Consider the following 20,000-nt stretch of genomic DNA (forward strand, 5'->3'; position numbering starts at 1 on the left):
TGTGTGTTCCAGTATGTAGAGGACAACCTTGCGGTCATGTCTATTGGCTTCCTACTCAGCAGTCCTGATGATGCTGTTATCTGGAGAGGACCCAAGAAGAACGGTACCCGTGTGTGTGTGTGTGTGTGTGTGTGTGTGTGTGTGTGTTTAGCTGACACTTGACAGTGTCTGACCTCCAGGGAACTTCCTGGATAAATAAAGATTAACATTATTACAGGACTGTTTGGTTAGATGGGTTGCTATGACTGGGTCATTATTATATATAAAATAAATCAAGTGTGAATGATGATGATAAGATGTTGACTTTAATTGGTTGTTGTCTGTGAGGCTGTGATCTGATTGGCTGTGGTGGTGCTGCACTTCCTGTCAGGGATGATCAAACAGTTCCTGCGAGATGTCGATTGGGGGGAACTGGATTACCTCATCGTGGACACGCCCCCCGGCACCTCTGACGAACACCTGTCTATCGTCCAGTACCTTAGCTCCGCCCACATCGACGGAGCCGTCATCATCACCACCCCGCAGGTAACTACGGCGACTACGGCTCACGAGAGAACACCTAGGTAGCTAAGGCACGTCGCTACGGCAACCGGGTAGCTACAGTATGTTTCTGTTGTAACCGCGGCAACCAGGTAGTTTATATATATATATAACGGATGTTGTTTTGACCTTGTGGTCACATCAATCATAAATGACTGACTGTGGTTAGATGGGTTGCTGGGTCGTTTGGGTCGTTTAACCAGGACTGTCTGGGTCGTTTAACCAGGACTGTCTGGGTCGTTTAACCAGGACTGTCTGGGTCGTTTAACCAGGACTGTCTGGGTCGTTTAACCAGGACTGTCTGGGTCGTTTAACCAGGACTGTCTGGGTCGTTTAACCAGGACTGTCTGGGTCGTTTAACCAGGACTGTCTGGGTCGTTTAACCAGGACTGTCTGGGTCGTTTAACCAGGACTGTCTGGGTCGTTTAACCAGGACTGTCTGGGTCGTTTAACCAGGACTGTCTGGGTCGTTTAACCAGGACTGTCTGGGTCGTTTAACCAGGACTGTCTGGGTCGTTTAACCAGGACTGTCTGGGTCGTTTAACCAGGACTGTCTGGGTCGTTTAACCAGGACTGTCTGGTCGTTTAACCAGGATTGTCTGGGTCGTTTTAACCAGGACTGTCTGGTTAGGAGTTTAACCAGGACTGTCTGGGTCGTTTAACCAGGACTGTCTGGGTCGTTTAACCAGGACTGTCTGGGTCGTTTAACCAGGACTGTCTGGGTCGTTTAACCAGGACTGTCTGGGTCGTTTAACCAGGACTGTCTGGGTCGTTTAACCAGGACTGTCTGGGTCGTTTAACCAGGACTGTCTGGGTCGTTTAACCAGGACTGTCTGGGTCGTTTAACCAGGACTGTCTGGGTCGTTTAACCAGGACTGTCTGGGTCGTTTAACCAGGACTGTCTGGGTCGTTTAACCAGGACTGTCTGGGTCGTTTAACCAGGACTGTCTGGGTCGTTTAACCAGGACTGTCTGGTCGTTTAACCAGGACTGTCTGGGTCGTTTACTTTAACCAGGACTGTCTGGGTGTTAACCAGGACTGTCTGGGTCAGTTTAACCACTGTAACCTGACTGTCAGGGTCATTAAACCAGGACTGTCTGCTTTGACCAGGACTGTCTGGGTCGTTTAACCAGGACTGTCTTGACCAGGACTGTCTGGTTAGATGGGTTCTATGACTGGGTCGTTTAACCAGGACTGTCTGGGTCGTTTAACCAGGACTGTCTGGGTCGTTTAACCAGGACTGTCTGGGTCGTTTAACCAGGACTGTCTGGGTCGTTTAACCAGGACTGTCTGGGTCGTTTAACCAGGACTGTTTTTAGGGCTCTTCCTCTGACACCGCCTGGTGTAGAGGTCCTGGATGGCAGGAAGCTTGACCCCAGTGATGTACTGGGCCGTACACACTACCCTCTGTAGTGCGGTCGGAGGCCGAGCAGTTGCCGTATCAGTGCAGCTGTAGAACCCTTTGTGGATCTGAGGACCAATGCCAAATGTTTTCAGTCTCCTGAGGGGGAATGGGTTTTGACGTGCCCTCTTCACTTCTTTACAACTATCTACTACTACTACTACTACTACTACTATCACTACTACTACTACTACTACTACTACTACTACTACTACTACTACTACTACTACTACTACTACTACCACTACTACTACTACTACTACTACTACTACTACTACTACTACTACTACTACTCCTCACGACTGTCTTGGTGTGTTTTGGACCATGTTAGTTTGTTGGTGATGTGGACGCCAAGGAACTTGAAGCTCTCAACCTGCTCCACTACAGCCCCGTAGTGAGTAGTAGTAGGCTCGTGTCACTGGGCAGCTCGCGGCTGGGCTTCCCTTTTGTAGTCTGTAATGGCCACACACAAACCATTACAGACTACAAGAGGGAAGCCCAGCCGCGAGCTGCCCGAGTGACACGCCCAGTGACACGAGCCTACCAGACGAGCTAAATCACTTCTATGCTCGATTGGAGGAAAGTAACACTGAAACATGCATGAGAGCATCAGCTGTTCCGGATGTCTGTGTGATCACGCTCTCCGCAGCTGACTGGCAATTGTCTACACTGACATGTTCAACCTCTCCCTGACATAGTCTGTAATATCGACATCTCTCCCCACTCCTCCCTCCCTCTCTCTCCCCACTCCTCCCTCCCTCTCTCTCCCCACTCCTCCCTCCCTCTCTCTCCCCACTCCTCCCTCCCTCTCTCTCCCCACTCCTCCCTCCCACTCACCCCTGCTCTCTCCCCTCCCCTCCTCTCTACTCCCTACTCCCTCCTCTCTCTCCCCACTCCTCCCTCCCTCTACTCTCCCACTCCTCCCTCCTCTCTCTCCCCACTCCTCCCTCCCTCTCTCTCCTTGGACCCTCTCAGTTTGTTGGTCCCTCCCTCCCTTCTCTCAACCTCCTCCCTACAGCCCCTCTCCCCCTACCCTCCCCCTCTCTCTCCCCCTCCTCCCTCCCTCCCCTCTCTAGTCCCTAATGGCCCTCAAGCCTCTCACCCCTCCTCCCTCCCTCCCTCCCCTCTCTCCTCCCCTCCTTCCTCTCTCTCCCCCTCCTCCCAGGCTAAATCACTCTCTCCCCCTCCCCGATTGGAGGAAAGTAACACTGAAACATGCTCCCTCTCAGCTGTTCCCGGATCCTCCCTGTGTCTCACCCCTGCTGACTCCCTCAATTGTCTCACTGACATGTTCAACCTCTCCCTGACATAGTCCCTCCTCCTTCCATCTCTCCCCCTCCTCCCTCCCTCTCTCTCCCCCTCCTCCCTCCCTCTCTCTCCTCCCTCCCTCTCTCCCCCCTCCCCCCCTCTCTCTCCTCCCTCCCTCCCCTCCCTCCCTCTCTCCTCCCACTCCTCCCTCCCTCTCACCCCTGCTCCTCCCCTCTCTCACCCCTGCTCCTCTCTCCCCCTCCTCCTCCCTCTCTCTCCCCCTCCACCCCTCCCTCTCTCTCCCCCTCCTCCCTCCCTCTCTCTCCCCCTCCCTCCCTCCCCCCCTCCCCCCCTCTCTCCCTCCCTCCCCTCCCTCTCTCTCTCCCCCTCCTCCCTCCCTCTCTCTCCCTCCTCCCTCCTCTCTCTCCCCCTCCACCCTCCCCTCTCTCCCCCCTCCTCCCTCCCTCCCCTCTCTCTCCCCCTCTCCTCTCTCACCCCCTCCCTCCCTCCCTCCCTCTCCTCCTCCTCCCCCTCTCTCTCCCCCTCCTCCCTCCCTCCTCTCCTCCCTCCCTCCCTCCCTCTCTCCCTCCCTCCCTCCCCTCTCCTCCCTCCTCCTCCCTCCCTCCCTCCTCCCTCCCTCTCTCTCTCCCCCCTCCCTCCCTCTCCCTCCCTCTCTCCCCCTCCTCCCTCCCTCTCCTCCCTCCCTCTCTCTCCTCCCCTCCCTCTCTCTCCCTCCCTCCCTCTCTCTCACCCCCTCCTCCCTCCCTCCCTTTCTCTCCCTCTCCTCCCTCCCTCTCTCTCCCCCTCCTCCCTCCCTCTCTCTCCTCCCTCCCTCTCTCTCCCTCTCCTCCTCCCCTCCCTCTCTCTCCCCCCTCCTCCCTCCCTCTCTCTCCCCCTCCTCCCTCCCTCTCTCTCCCCCCTCCTCCCCCCCTCTCTCTCCAGGAGGTATCTCTTCAGGATGTCAGGAAGGAGATCAGGTTCTGTCAGAAGGTCCAGCTACCCATCATAGGAGTGGTGGAGAACATGAGTGGGTTTGTCTGTCCCAAATGCAAGGTGAGAGTTTTATTTATATATATATATGTGTGTGTATATGTGGACAATGTATAATTTTCTCTCATAAAGACAGACACCTTTCATTTGCATGATGTGTAACCCTTTCTCTCTCTCTCTCTCTCCCCCATCTCTCTCTCTCCCCTCCTCTCCTCTCTCTCCCTCGTCTCAAACCCCCATCTCTCTCTCTCCCCTCCTCCCCTCTCTCTCTCTCTCTCTCTCTCTCTCTCTCTCTCTCTCTCTCTCTCTCCCCTCCCTCCCTCTCTCTCTCTCCCTCCCTCTCTCTCTCTCTCTCTCTCTCTCCATCCCTCCCCTCTCCCCCCTCCTCCTCTCCCTCTCTCTCTCCCTCGTCTCTCTCCCTCCCCCTCTCTCTCTCTCCCTCCCCTCTCCTCCCTCTCTCTCCCCTCTCCTCTCTCTCCCCCCTCTCCCCCCTCAAGAACCGTCTCAGATCTTCCCCCACCACGGGAGGAGCAGAGAGGATGTGTGAAGAGATGAACCTTACTCTGCTAGGACGAGTCCCACTGGACCCCAGGATAGGTACTGGACTACAGATAGCTGTGTTAGTACCAGTCCCACTGGACCCCAGGATAGATACTGGACCCCAGGATAGATACTGGACCCCAGGATAGATACTGGACTACAGATAGCTGTGTTAGTACCAGTCCTACTGGACCCCAGGATAGATACTGGACCCCAGGATAGATACTGGACCCCAGGATAGATACTGGACCCCAGGATAGGTACTGGACCCCAGGATAGATACTGGACCCCAGGATAGATACTGGACCCCAGGATAGATACTGGACCCCAGGATAGATACTGGACCCCAGGATAGATACTGGACTACAGATAGCTGTGTTAGTACCAGTCCTACTGGACCCCAGGATAGATACTGGACCCCAGGATAGATACTGGACCCCAGGATAGATACTGGACCCCAGGATAGATACTGGACCCCAGGATAGATACTGGACCCCAGGATAGATACTGGACCCCAGGATAGATACTGGACTACAGATAGCTGTGTTAGTACCAGTCCTACTGGACCCCAGGATAGATACTGGACCCCAGGATAGATACTGGACCCCAGGATAAATACTGAACTACAGATAGCTGTGTTAGTACCAGTCCTACTGGACCCCAGGATAGATACTGGACCCCAGGATAGATACTGGACCCCAGGATAGATACTGGACCCCAGGATAGATACTGGACCCCAGGATAGATACTGGACCCCAGGATAGATACTGGACCCCAGGATAGATACTGGACCCCAGGATAGATACTGGACCCCAGGATAGATACTGGACCCCAGGATAGATACTGGACTACAGATAGCTGTGTTAGTACCAGTCCTACTGGACCCCAGGATAGATACTGGACCCCAGGATAGATACTGGACCCCAGGATAGATACTGGACCCCAGGATAGATACTGGACCCCAGGATAGATACTGGACCCCAGGATAGATACTGGACCCCAGGATAGATACTGGACCCCAGGATAGATACTGGACCCCAGGATAGGTACTGGACCCCAGGATAGATACTGGACCCCAGGATAGATACTGGACCCCAGGATAGATACTGGACCCCAGGATAGATACTGGACCCCAGGATAGATACTGGACCCCAGGATAGATACTGGACTACAGATAGCTGTGTTAGTACCAGTCCTACTGGACCCCAGGATAGATACTGGACCCCAGGATAGATACTGGACCCCAGGATAGATACTGGACTACAGATAGCTGTGTTAGTACCAGTCCTACTGGACCCCAGGATAGATACTGGACCCCAGGATAGATACTGGACCCCAGGATAGATACTGGACCCCAGGATAGATACTGGACCCCAGGATAGATACTGGACCCCAGGATAGATACTGGACCCCAGGATAGATACTGGACCCCAGGATAGGTACTGGACCCCAGGATAGGTACTGGACCCCAGGATAGATACTGGACCCCAGGATAGATACTGGACCCCAGGATAGATACTGGACCCCAGGATAGATACTGGACCCCAGGATAGATACTGGACCCCAGGGTAGGTACTGGACCCCAGGATAGATACTGTACTACAGATAGCTGTGTTAGTACCAGTCCTACTGGACCCCAGGATAGATACTGGACCCCAGGATAGATACTGGACCCCAGGGTAGATACTGGACCCCAGGATAGATACTGGACCCCAGGATAAATACTGGACTACAGATAGCTGTGTTAGTACCAGTCCTACTGGACCCCAGGATAGATACTGGACCCCAGGATAGATACTGGACCCCAGGGTAGATACAGGGTAGATACTGGACCCCAGGGTAGATACTGGACCCCAGGGTAGATACTGGACCCCAGGATAGATACTGGACCCCAGGATAGATACTGGACCCCAGGATAGATACTGGACCCCAGGATAGATACTGAACTACAGATAGCTGTGTTAGTACCAGTCCTACTGGACCCCATGATAGATACTGGACCCCAGGATAGATACTGGACCCCAGGATAGATACTGGACCCCAGGATAGGTACTGGACCCCAGGATAGATACTGGACTACAGATAGCTGTGTTAGTACCAGTCCTACTGGACCCCAGGATAGATACTGGACCCCAGGATAGATACTGGACGCCAGGATAGATACTGGACCCCAGGGTAGATACTGGACCCCAGGGTAGATACTGGACCCCAGGATAGATACTGGACCCCAGGATAGATACTGGACCCCAGGGTAGATACTGGACCCCAGGATAGATACTGGACCCCAGGATAGATACTGGACCCCAGGATAGGTACTGGACTACAGATAGTTGTGTTAGTACCAGTCCTACTGGACCCCAGGATAGATACTGGACCCCAGGATAGGTACTGGACTACAGATAGTTGTGTTAGTACCAGTCCTACTGGACCCCAGGACAGATACTGAACCCCAGGATAGATACTGGACCCCAGGATAGGTACTGGACTACAGATAGTTGTGTTATTACCAGTCCTACTGGACCCCAGGATAGATACTGAACCCCAGGATAGATACTGGACTACAGATAGTTGTGTTAGTACCAGTCCTACTGGACCCGGGATAGATACTGGACCACAGCTATGCAGTAAGTCAGGTCTATAGATCCACACCACAGCTATGCAGTTAGTCAGGTCTATAGATCCACAGCTATGCAGTAAGTCAGATCTATAGATCCACACCACAGCTATACAGGAAGTCAGGTCTATAGATCCACACCACAGCTATACAGTAAGTCAGGTCTATAGATCCACAGCTATGCAGTAAGTCAGGTCTATAGATCCACAGCTATGCAGTAAGTCAGGTCTATAGATCCACAGCTATGCAGTAAGTCAGGTCTATAGATCCACAGCTATGCAGTAAGTCAGGTCTATAGATCCACAGCTATGCAGTAAGTCAGGTCTATAGATCCACAGCTATGCAGTAAGTCAGGTCTATAGATCCACAGCTATGCAGTAAGTCAGGTCTATAGATCCACAGTGATGCAGTAAGTCAGGTCTATAGATCCACAGCTATGCAGTAAGTCAGGTCTATAGATCCACACCACAGCTATACAGTAAGTCAGGTCTATAGATCCACAGCTATGCAGTAAGTCAGGTCGATAGATCCACACCACAGCTATGCAGTAAGTCAGGTCTATAGATCCACACCACAGCTATGCAGTTAGTCAGTTCTATAGACCCACAGCTATGCAGTAAGTCAGGTCTATAGATCCTCAGCTATGCAGTAAGTCAGGTCTATAGATCCACACCACAGCTATGCAGTAAGTCAGGTCTATAGATCCACAGCTATGCAGTAAGTCAGGTCTATAGATCCACAGTGATGCAGTAAGTCAGGTCTATAGATCCACAGCTATGCAGTAAGTCAGGTCTATAGATCCACAGTGATGCAGTAAGTCAGGTCTATAGATCCACAGCTATGCAGTAAGTCAGGTCTATAGATCCACACCACAGCTATGCAGTAAGTCAGGTCTATAGATCCACACCATAGCTATGCAGTAAGTCAGGTCTATAGATCCACAGCGATGCAGTAAGTCTGGTCTATAGATCCACATTTATGCAGTTAGTCAGGTCTATAGATCCACATTTATGCAGTAAGTCAGGTCTATAGACCCACAGCTATGCAGTAAGTCAGGTCTATAGATCCACAGCTATGCAGTAAGTCAGGTCTATAGATCCACACCACAACTATACAGTAAGTCAGGTCTATAGATCCACAGCTATGCAGTAAGTCAGGTCGATAGATCCACACCACAGCTATGCAGTAAGTCAGGTCTATAGATCCACACCACAGCTATGCAGTTAGTCAGGTCTATAGACCCACAGCTATGCAGTAAGTCAGGTCTATAGATCCTCAGCTATGCAGTAAGTCAGGTCTATAGATCCACACCACAGCTATGCAGTAAGTCAGGTCTATAGATCCACAGCTATGCAGTAAGTCAGGTCTATAGATCCACACCACAGCTATGCAGTAAGTCAGGTCTATAGATCCACACCATAGCTATGCAGTAAGTCAGGTCTATAGATCCACAGCTATACAGTAAGTCAGGTCTATAGATCCACACCACAGCCATGCAGTAAGTCAGGTCTATAGATCCACAGCTATGCAGTAAGTCAGGTATATAGATCCACACCATAGCTATGCAGTAAGTCAGGTCTATAGATCCACACCACAGCCATGCAGTAAGTCAGGTCTATAGATCCACAGCTATGCAGTAAGTCAGGTCTATAGATCCACACCACAGCTATGCAGTAAGTCAGGTCTATAGATCCACACCATAGCTATGCAGTAAGTCAGGTCTATAGATCCACAGCTATACAGTAAGTCAGGTCTATAGATCCACACCACAGCCATGCAGTAATTTCAGGTCTATAGATCCACAGCTATGCAGTAAGTCAGGTCTATAGATCCACAGCTATGCAGTAAGTCAGGTCTATAGATCCACAGCTATACAGTAAGTCAGGTCTATAGATCCACACCACAGCCATGCAGTAAGTCAGGTCTATAGATCCACAGCTATGCAGTAAGTCAGGTCTATAGATCCACACCACAGCTATGCAGTAAGTCAGGTCTATAGATCCACAGCTATGCAGTAAGTCAGGTCTATAGATCCACAGCTATGCAGTAAGTCAGGTCTATAGATCCACACCACAGCTATGCAGTAATTTCAGGTCTATAGACCCACAGCTATGCAGTAAGTCAGGTCTATAGATCCACAGCTATACAGTAAGTCAGGTCTATAGATCCACACCACAGCCATGCAGTAAGTCAGGTCTATAGATCCACAGCTATGCAGTAAGTCAGGTCTATAGATCCACAGCTATGCAGTAAGTCAGGTCTATAGATCCACAGCTATGCAGTAAGTCAGGTCTATAGATCCACACCACAGCTATGCAGTAAGTCGGGTCTATAGATCCACAGCTATACAGTAAGTCAGGTCTATAGATCCACAGCTATGCAGTAAGTCAGGTCTATAGATCCACAGCTATGCAGTAAGTCAGGTCTATAGATCCACAGCTATACAGTAAGTCAGGTCTATAGATCCACAGCTATACAGTAAGTCAGGTCTATAGATCCACAGTGATGCAGTAAGTCAGGTCTATAGATCCACAGCTATGCAGTAAGTCAGGTCTATAGATCCACACCACAACTATACAGTAAGTCAGGTCTATAGATCCACAGCTATGCAGTAAGTCAGGTCGATAGATCCACACCACAGCTATGCAGTAAGTCAGGTCTATAGATCCACACCACAGCTATGCAGTTAGTCAGTTCTATAGACCCACAGCTATGCAGTAAGTCAGGTCTATAGATCCTCAGCTATGCAGTAAGTCAGGTCTATAGATCCACACCACAGCTATGCAGTAAGTCAGGTCTATAGATCCACAGCTATGCAGTAAGTCAGGTCTATAGATCCACAGTGATGCAGTAAGTCAGGTCTATAGATCCACAGCTATGCAGTAAGTCAGGTCTATAGATCCACAGTGATGCAGTAAGTCAGGTCTATAGATCCACAGCTATGCAGTAAGTCAGGTCTATAGATCCACACCACAGCTATGCAGTAAGTCAGGTCTATAGATCCACACCATAGCTATGCAGTAAGTCAGGTCTATAGATCCACAGCGATGCAGTAAGTCTGGTCTATAGATCCACATTTATGCAGTTAGTCAGGTCTATAGATCCACATTTATGCAGTAAGTCAGGTCTATAGACCCACAGCTATGCAGTAAGTCAGGTCTATAGATCCACAGCTATGCAGTAAGTCAGGTCTATAGATCCACACCACAACTATACAGTAAGTCAGGTCTATAGATCCACAGCTATGCAGTAAGTCAGGTCGATAGATCCACACCACAGCTATGCAGTAAGTCAGGTCTATAGATCCACACCACAGCTATGCAGTTAGTCAGGTCTATAGACCCACAGCTATGCAGTAAGTCAGGTCTATAGATCCTCAGCTATGCAGTAAGTCAGGTCTATAGATCCACACCACAGCTATGCAGTAAGTCAGGTCTATAGATCCACAGCTATGCAGTAAGTCAGGTCTATAGATCCACACCACAGCTATGCAGTAAGTCAGGTCTATAGATCCACACCATAGCTATGCAGTAAGTCAGGTCTATAGATCCACAGCTATACAGTAAGTCAGGTCTATAGATCCACACCACAGCCATGCAGTAAGTCAGGTCTATAGATCCACAGCTATGCAGTAAGTCAGGTATATAGATCCACACCATAGCTATGCAGTAAGTCAGGTCTATAGATCCACACCACAGCCATGCAGTAAGTCAGGTCTATAGATCCACAGCTATGCAGTAAGTCAGGTCTATAGATCCACACCACAGCTATGCAGTAAGTCAGGTCTATAGATCCACACCATAGCTATGCAGTAAGTCAGGTCTATAGATCCACAGCTATACAGTAAGTCAGGTCTATAGATCCACACCACAGCCATGCAGTAATTTCAGGTCTATAGACCCACAGCTATGCAGTAAGTCAGGTCTATAGATCCACAGCTATGCAGTAAGTCAGGTATATAGATCCACACCACAGCTATACAGTAAGTCAGGTCTATAGATCCACACCACAGCCATGCAGTAAGTCAGGTCTATAGATCCACAGCTATGCAGTAAGTCAGGTCTATAGATCCACACCACAGCTATGCAGTAAGTCAGGTCTATAGATCCACACCATAGCTATGCAGTAAGTCAGGTCTATAGATCCACAGCTATACAGTAAGTCAGGTCTATAGATCCACACCACAGCCATGCAGTAATTTCAGGTCTATAGACCCACAGCTATGCAGTAAGTCAGGTCTATAGATCCACAGCTATGCAGTAAGTCAGGTCTATAGATCCACACCACAGCTATGCAGTAAGTCAGGTCTATAGATCCTCAGCTATGCAGTAAGTCAGGTCTATATATCCACACCACAGCTATGCAGTTAGTCAGGTCTATAGACCCACAGCTATGCAGTAAGTCAGGTCTATAGATCCACACCACAGCTATACAGTAAGTCAGGTCTATAGATCCACAGCTATGCAGTAAGTCGGGTCTATAGACCCACAGCTATGCAGTAAGTCAGGTCTATAGATCCACAGCTATGCAGTAAGTCAGGTCTATAGATCCACAGCTATGCAGTAAGTCAGGTCTATAGATCCACACCACAGCTATGCAGTAAGTCAGGTCTATAGATCCACACCACAGCTATACAGTAAGACTGGTCTATAGATCCACAGCTATACAGTAAGTCAGGTCTATAGATCCACAGCTATACAGTTAGTCAGGTCTATAGATCCACAGCTATACAGTAAGTCAGGTCTATAGATCCACACCACAGCTATGCAGTTAGTCAGGTCTATAGATCCACAGCTATACAGTAAGTCAGGTCTATAGATCCACACCACAGCTATACAGTAAGTCAGTTCTATAGATCCACACCACAGCTATACAGTAAGTCAGGTCTATAGATCCACACCACAGCTATGCAGTAAGTCAGGTCTATAGATCCACACCACAGCTATGCAGTAAGTCAGGTCTATAGATCCACAGCGATGCAGTAAGTCAGGTCTATAGATCCTCAGCGATGCAGTAAGTCAGGTCTATAGATCCACAGCTATGCAGTAAGTCAGGTCTATAGATCCACACCACAGCTATACAGTAAGTCAGGTCTATAGATCCACAGCTATGCAGTAAGTCAGGTCTATAGATCCACAGCTATGCAGTAAGTCAGGTCTATAGATCCACACCACAACTATACAGTAAGTCAGGTCTATAGATCCACAGCTATGCAGTAAGTCAGGTCGATAGATCCACACCACAGCTATGCAGTAAGTCAGGTCTATAGATCCACACCACAGCTATGCAGTTAGTCAGTTCTATAGACCCACAGCTATGCAGTAAGTCAGGTCTATAGATCCTCAGCTATGCAGTAAGTCAGGTCTATAGATCCACACCACAGCTATGCAGTAAGTCAGGTCTATAGATCCACAGCTATGCAGTAAGTCAGGTCTATAGATCCACACCACAGCTATGCAGTAAGTCAGGTCTATAGATCCACACCATAGCTATGCAGTAAGTCAGGTCTATAGATCCACAGCTATACAGTAAGTCAGGTCTATAGATCCACACCACAGCCATGCAGTAAGTCAGGTCTATAGATCCACAGCTATGCAGTAAGTCAGGTCTATAGATCCACAGCTATGCAGTAAGTCAGGTCTATAGATCCACACCACAGCTATGCAGTAAGTCAGGTCTATAGATCCACAGCTATACAGTAAGTCAGGTCTATAGATCCACAGCTATGCAGTAAGTCAGGTCTATAGATCCACACCACAGCTATGCAGTAAGTCAGGTCTATAGATCCACAGCTATACAGTAAGTCAGGTCTATAGATCCACAGCTATGCAGTAAGTCAAGTCTATAGATCCACAGCTATACAGTAAGTCAGATCTATAGATCCACACCACAGCTATGCAGTAAGTCAGGTCTATAGATCCACACCACAGCCATGCAGTAAGTCAGGTCTATAGATCCACAGCTATACAGTAAGTCAGGTCTATAGATCCACAGCTATGCAGTAAGTCAAGTCTATAGATCCACAGCTATACAGTAAGTCAGATCTATAGATCCACACCACAGCTATGCAGTAAGTCAGGTCTATAGATCCACACCACAGCTATGCAGTTAGTCAGTTCTATAGACCCACAGCTATGCAGTAAGTCAGGTCTATAGATCCTCAGCTATGCAGTAAGTCAGGTCTATAGATCCACACCACAGCTATGCAGTAAGTCAGGTCTATAGATCCACAGCTATGCAGTAAGTCAGGTCTATAGATCCACAGTGATGCAGTAAGTCAGGTCTATAGATCCACAGCTATGCAGTAAGTCAGGTCTATAGATCCACAGTGATGCAGTAAGTCAGGTCTATAGATCCACAGCTATGCAGTAAGTCAGGTCTATAGATCCACACCACAGCTATGCAGTAAGTCAGGTCTATAGATCCACACCATAGCTATGCAGTAAGTCAGGTCTATAGATCCACAGCGATGCAGTAAGTCTGGTCTATAGATCCACATTTATGCAGTTAGTCAGGTCTATAGATCCACATTTATGCAGTAAGTCAGGTCTATAGACCCACAGCTATGCAGTAAGTCAGGTCTATAGATCCACAGCTATGCAGTAAGTCAGGTCTATAGATCCACACCACAACTATACAGTAAGTCAGGTCTATAGATCCACAGCTATGCAGTAAGTCAGGTCGATAGATCCACACCACAGCTATGCAGTAAGTCAGGTCTATAGATCCACACCACAGCTATGCAGTTAGTCAGGTCTATAGACCCACAGCTATGCAGTAAGTCAGGTCTATAGATCCTCAGCTATGCAGTAAGTCAGGTCTATAGATCCACACCACAGCTATGCAGTAAGTCAGGTCTATAGATCCACAGCTATGCAGTAAGTCAGGTCTATAGATCCACACCACAGCTATGCAGTAAGTCAGGTCTATAGATCCACACCATAGCTATGCAGTAGGTCAAGTCTATAGATCCACAGCTATACAATAAGTCACGTCTATAGATCCACACCACAGCCATGCAGTAAGTCAGGTCTATAGATACACAGCCATGCAGTAAGTCAGGTATATAGAACCACACCATAGCTATGCAGTAAGTCAGGTCTATAGATCCACACCACAGCCATGCAGTAAGTCAGGTCTATAGATCCACAGCTATGCAGTAAGTCAGGTCTATAGATCCACACACAGCTATGCAGTAAGTCAGGTCTATAGATCCACACCATAGCTATGCAGTAAGTCAGGTCTATAGATCCACAGCTATACAGTAAGTCAGGTCTATAGATCCACACCACAGCCATGCAGTAATTTCAGGTCTATAGACCCACAGCTATGCAGTAAGTCAGGTCTATAGATCCACAGCTATGCAGTAAGTCAGGTATATAGATCCACACCACAGCTATACAGTAAGTCAGGTCTATAGATCCACACCACAGCCATGCAGTAAGTCAGGTCTATAGATCCACAGCTATGCAGTAAGTCAGGTCTATAGATCCACACCACAGCTATGCAGTAAGTCAGGTCTATAGATCCACACCATAGCTATGCAGTAAGTCAGGTCTATAGATCCACAGCTATACAGTAAGTCAGGTCTATAGATCCACACCACAGCCATGCAGTAATTTCAGGTCTATAGACCCACAGCTATGCAGTAAGTCAGGTCTATAGATCACAGCTATGCAGTAAGTCAGGTCTATAGATCCACACCACAGCCATGCAGTAAGTCAGGTCTATAGATCCACAGCTATACAGTAAGTCAGGTCTATAGATCCACAGCTATGCAGTAAGTCAGGTCTATAGATCCACAGCTATGCAGTAAGTCAGGTCTATAGATCCACACCACAGCTATGCAGTAAGTCAGGTCTATAGATCCACAGCTATACAGGAAGTCAGGTCTATAGATCCACAGCTATGCAGTAAGTCAGGTCTATAGATCCACAGCTATGCAGTAAGTCAGGTCTATAGATCCACAGCTATGCAGTTAGTCAGGTCTATAGATCCACAGCTATGCAGTAAGTCAGGTCTATAGATCCACAGCTATGCAGTAAGTCAGGTCTATAGATCCACAGCTATGCAGTAAGTCAGGTCTATAGATCCACACCACAACTATACAGTAAGTCAGGTCTAGGTGCAGTAAGTCAGGTCGATAGATCCACACCACAGCTATGCAGTAAGTCAGGTCTATAGATCCACACCACAGCTATGCAGTTAGTCAGTTCTATAGACCCACAGCTATGCAGTAAGTCAGGTCTATAGATCCTCAGCTATGCAGTAAGTCAGGTCTATAGATCCACACCACAGCTATGCAGTAAGTCAGGTCTATAGATCCACAGCTATGCAGTAAGTCAGGTCTATAGATCCACAGTGATGCAGTAAGTCAGGTCTATAGATCCACAGCTATGCAGTAAGTCAGGTCTATAGATCCACAGTGATGCAGTAAGTCAGGTCTATAGATCCACAGCTATGCAGTAAGTCAGGTCTATAGATCCACACCACAGCTATGCAGTAAGTCAGGTCTATAGATCCACACCATAGCTATGCAGTAAGTCAGGTCTATAGATCCACAGCGATGCAGTAAGTCTGGTCTATAGATCCACATTTATGCAGTTAGTCAGGTCTATAGATCCACATTTATGCAGTAAGTCAGGTCTATAGACCCACAGCTATGCAGTAAGTCAGGTCTATAGATCCACAGCTATGCAGTAAGTCAGGTCTATAGATCCACACCCAACTATACAGTAAGTCAGGTCTATAGATCCACAGCTATGCAGTAAGTCAGGTCGATAGATCCACACCACAGCTATGCAGTAAGTCAGGTCTATAGATCCACACCACAGCTATGCAGTTAGTCAGGTCTATAGACCCACAGCTATGCAGTAAGTCAGGTCTATAGATCCTCAGCTATGCAGTAAGTCAGGTCTATAGATCCACACCACAGCTATGCAGTAAGTCAGGTCTATAGATCCACAGCTATGCAGTAAGTCAGGTCTATAGATCCACACCACAGCTATGCAGTAAGTCAGGTCTATAGATCCACACCATAGCTATGCAGTAAGTCAGGTCTATAGATCCACAGCTATACAGTAAGTCAGGTCTATAGATCCACACCACAGCCATGCAGTAAGTCAGGTCTATAGATCCACAGCTATGCAGTAAGTCAGGTATATAGATCCACACCATAGCTATGCAGTAAGTCAGGTCTATAGATCCACACCACAGCCATGCAGTAAGTCAGGTCTATAGATCCACAGCTATGCAGTAAGTCAGGTCTATAGATCCACACCACAGCTATGCAGTAAGTCAGGTCTATAGATCCACACCATAGCTATGCAGTAAGTCAGGTCTATAGATCCACAGCTATACAGTAAGTCAGGTCTATAGATCCACACCACAGCCATGCAGTAATTTCAGGTCTATAGACCCACAGCTATGCAGTAAGTCAGGTCTATAGATCCACAGCTATGCAGTAAGTCAGGTATATAGATCCACACCACAGCTATACAGTAAGTCAGGTCTATAGATCCACACCACAGCCATGCAGTAAGTCAGGTCTATAGATCCACAGCTATGCAGTAAGTCAGGTCTATAGATCCACACCACAGCTATGCAGTAAGTCAGGTCTATAGATCCACACCATAGCTATGCAGTAAGTCAGGTCTATAGATCCACAGCTATACAGTAAGTCAGGTCTATAGATCCACACCACAGCCATGCAGTAAGTCAGGTCTATAGATCCACAGCTATGCAGTAAGTCAGGTCTATAGATCCACACCACAGCTATGCAGTAAGTCAGGTCTATAGATCCTCAGCTATGCAGTAAGTCAGGTCTATATATCCACACCACAGCTATGCAGTTAGTCAGGTCTATAGACCCACAGCTATGCAGTAAGTCAGGTCTATAGATCCACACCACAGCTATACAGTAAGTCAGGTCTATAGATCCACATCTATACAGTAAGTCAGGTCTATAGATCCACAGCTATGCAGTAAGTCGGGTCTATAGACCCACAGCTATGCAGTAAGTCAGGTCTATAGATCCACAGCTATGCAGTAAGTCAGGTCTATAGATCCACACCACAGCTATGCAGTAAGTCAGGTCTATAGATCCACACCACAGCTATACAGTAAGACTGGTCTATAGATCCACAGCTATGCAGTAAGTCAGGTCTATAGATCCACAGCTATACAGTAAGTCAGGTCTATAGATCCACAGCTATACAGTTAGTCAGGTCTATAGATCCACAGCTATGCAGTTAGTCAGGTCTATAGATCCACAGCTATACAGTAAGTCAGGTCTATAGATCCACACCACAGCTATACAGTAAGTCAGTTCTATAGATCCACACCACAGCTATACAGTAAGTCAGGTCTATAGATCCACACCACAGCCATGCAGTAAGTCAGGTCTATAGATCACAGCTATGCAGTAAGTCAGGTCTATAGATCCACACCACAGCTATGCAGTAAGTCAGGTCTATAGATCCACACCAGCTATGCAGTAAGTCAGGTCTATAGATCCACAGCTATACAGTAAGTCAGGTCTATAGATCCACACCACAGCCATGCAGTAATTTCAGGTCTATAGACCCACAGCTATGCAGTAAGTCAGGTCTATAGATCCACAGCTATGCAGTAAGTCAGGTATATAGATCCACACCACAGCTATACAGTAAGTCAGGTCTATAGATCCACACCACAGCCATGCAGTAAGTCAGGTCTATAGATCCACAGCTATGCAGTAAGTCAGGTCTATAGATCCACACCACAGCTATGCAGTAAGTCAGGTCTATAGATCCACACCAAAGCTATGCAGTAAGTCAGGTCTATAGATCCACAGCTATACAGTAAGTCAGGTCTATAGATCCACACCACAGCCATGCAGTAATTTCAGGTCTATAGACCCACAGCTATGCAGTAAGTCAGGTCTATAGATCCACAGCTATGCAGTAAGTCAGGTCTATAGATCCACACCACAGCCATGCAGTAAGTCAGGTCTATAGATCCACAGCTATACAGTAAGTCAGGTCTATAGATCACAGCTATGCAGTAAGTCAGGTCTATAGATCCACAGCTATGCAGTAAGTCAGGTCTATAGATCCTACAGTAAGTCAGGTCTATGCAGTAAGTCAGGTCTATAGATCCACAGCTATGCAGTAAGTCAGGTCTATAGATCCACAGCTATGCAGTAAGTCAGGTCTATAGATCCACAGCTATGCAGTAAGTCAGGTCTATAGATCCACAGCTATGCAGTAAGTCAGGTCTATAGATCCACAGTGATGCAGTAAGTCAGGTCTATAGATCCACAGCTATGCAGTAAGTCAGGTCTATAGATCCACAACTATACAGTAAGTCAGGTCTATAGATCCACAGCTATGCAGTAAGTCAGGTCGATAGATCCACACCACAGCTATGCAGTAAGTCAGGTCTATAGATCCACACCACAGCTATGCAGTTAGTCAGTTCTATAGACCCACAGCTATGCAGTAAGTCAGGTCTATAGATCCTCAGCTATGCAGTAAGTCAGGTCTATAGATCCACACCACAGCTATGCAGTAAGTCAGGTCTATAGATCCACAGCTATGCAGTAAGTCAGGTCTATAGATCCACAGTGATGCAGTAAGTCAGGTCTATAGATCCACAGCTATGCAGTAAGTCAGGTCTATAGATCCACAGTGATGCAGTAAGTCAGGTCTATAGATCCACAGCTATGCAGTAAGTCAGGTCTATAGATCCACACCACAGCTATGCAGTAAGTCAGGTCTATAGATCCACCATAGCTATGCAGTAAGTCAGGTCTATAGATCCACAGCGATGCAGTAAGTCTGGTCTATAGATCCACATTTATGCAGTTAGTCAGGTCTATAGATCCACATTTATGCAGTAAGTCAGGTCTATAGACCCACAGCTATGCAGTAAGTCAGGTCTATAGATCCACAGCTATGCAGTAAGTCAGGTCTATAGATCCACACCACAACTATACAGTAAGTCAGGTCTATAGATCCACAGCTATGCAGTAAGTCAGGTCGATAGATCCACACCACAGCTATGCAGTAAGTCAGGTCTATAGATCCACACCACAGCTATGCAGTTAGTCAGGTCTATAGACCCACAGCTATGCAGTAAGTCAGGTCTATAGATCCTCAGCTATGCAGTAAGTCAGGTCTATAGATCCACACCACAGCTATGCAGTAAGTCAGGTCTATAGATCCACAGCTATGCAGTAAGTCAGGTCTATAGATCCACACCACAGCTATGCAGTAAGTCAGGTCTATAGATCCACACCATAGCTATGCAGTAAGTCAGGTCTATAGATCCACAGCTATACAGTAAGTCAGGTCTATAGATCCACACCACAGCCATGCAGTAAGTCAGGTCTATAGATCCACAGCTATGCAGTAAGTCAGGTATATAGATCCACACCATAGCTATGCAGTAAGTCAGGTCTATAGATCCACACCACAGCCATGCAGTAAGTCAGGTCTATAGATCCACAGCTATGCAGTAAGTCAGGTCTATAGATCCACACCACAGCTATGCAGTAAGTCAGGTCTATAGATCCACACCATAGCTATGCAGTAAGTCAGGTCTATAGATCCACAGCTATACAGTAAGTCAGGTCTATAGATCCACACCACAGCCATGCAGTAATTTCAGGTCTATAGACCCACA

General features: G+C 47.7%; 1 protein-coding gene and 2 long non-coding RNA genes across 49 annotated transcripts in view; all 3 read left to right on the forward strand.

Annotated features, from left to right (window-relative positions):
• Positions 1-3: 3 nt before the first annotated feature.
• The window catches only part of LOC118381779 (cytosolic Fe-S cluster assembly factor nubp1), a gene marked incomplete at its 5' end in the record, with an annotated part of 29,471 nt that continues 9,474 nt past the window's right edge, over positions 4-20,000 (forward strand). Inside the window, 4 exons of the mRNA XM_052510654.1 lie at positions 4-103; positions 371-525; positions 4,133-4,243; positions 4,678-4,777. Coding sequence (XP_052366614.1) covers positions 4-103; positions 371-525; positions 4,133-4,243; positions 4,678-4,777 — 466 coding nt within the window. The remainder of the gene's footprint in view (positions 104-370; positions 526-4,132; positions 4,244-4,677; positions 4,778-20,000) is intronic.
• On the forward strand, positions 4,840-7,480 carry LOC127925656 (uncharacterized). 9 transcript variants are annotated; one of them, XR_008121765.1, is made up of 4 exons: positions 4,840-4,980; positions 5,466-5,766; positions 5,862-6,292; positions 6,770-7,480. It is a non-coding gene; the product is annotated as an uncharacterized LOC127925656 (long non-coding RNA). The 9 variants fall into 9 exon arrangements; XR_008121770.1 differs by having other exon boundaries at positions 5,862-6,159; positions 6,732-7,480; XR_008121766.1 differs by lacking the exon at positions 6,770-7,480 and having other exon boundaries at positions 5,862-6,178; positions 6,217-6,702.
• LOC127925655 (uncharacterized) overlaps positions 7,507-20,000 on the forward strand; it is a 16,149-nt gene continuing 3,655 nt past the window's right edge. For 13 of the 39 annotated variants that reach the window (XR_008121735.1, XR_008121741.1, XR_008121719.1 and 10 more), the window contains exons 1-15: positions 7,831-8,092; positions 8,125-8,910; positions 9,054-9,085; positions 9,758-9,821; positions 10,162-11,011; positions 11,155-11,186; positions 11,326-11,979; positions 13,584-14,258; positions 14,539-14,607; positions 14,747-14,921; positions 16,530-16,774; positions 17,056-17,262; positions 17,295-17,560; positions 18,893-19,020; positions 19,529-19,947. This is a non-coding gene — a long non-coding RNA (uncharacterized LOC127925655). Of the gene's footprint in view, positions 7,753-7,830; positions 8,093-8,124; positions 8,911-8,947; positions 9,124-9,427; positions 9,492-9,757; positions 9,822-10,161; positions 11,012-11,154; positions 11,187-11,325; positions 11,980-12,664; positions 13,010-13,041; positions 13,414-13,583; positions 14,259-14,538; positions 14,608-14,746; positions 14,922-15,022; positions 15,454-16,078; positions 16,775-16,843; positions 17,263-17,294; positions 17,561-18,892; positions 19,021-19,528; positions 19,948-20,000 lie in introns of those variants that run through there. The other 26 variants (XR_008121751.1, XR_008121729.1, XR_008121717.1 and 23 more) reach the window with 26 other exon arrangements.

The sequence above is a fragment of the Oncorhynchus keta genome, unplaced genomic scaffold (assembly GCF_023373465.1).
Source record: "Oncorhynchus keta strain PuntledgeMale-10-30-2019 unplaced genomic scaffold, Oket_V2 Un_contig_6037_pilon_pilon, whole genome shotgun sequence".
Lineage (NCBI taxonomy): Eukaryota > Metazoa > Chordata > Actinopteri > Salmoniformes > Salmonidae > Oncorhynchus > Oncorhynchus keta.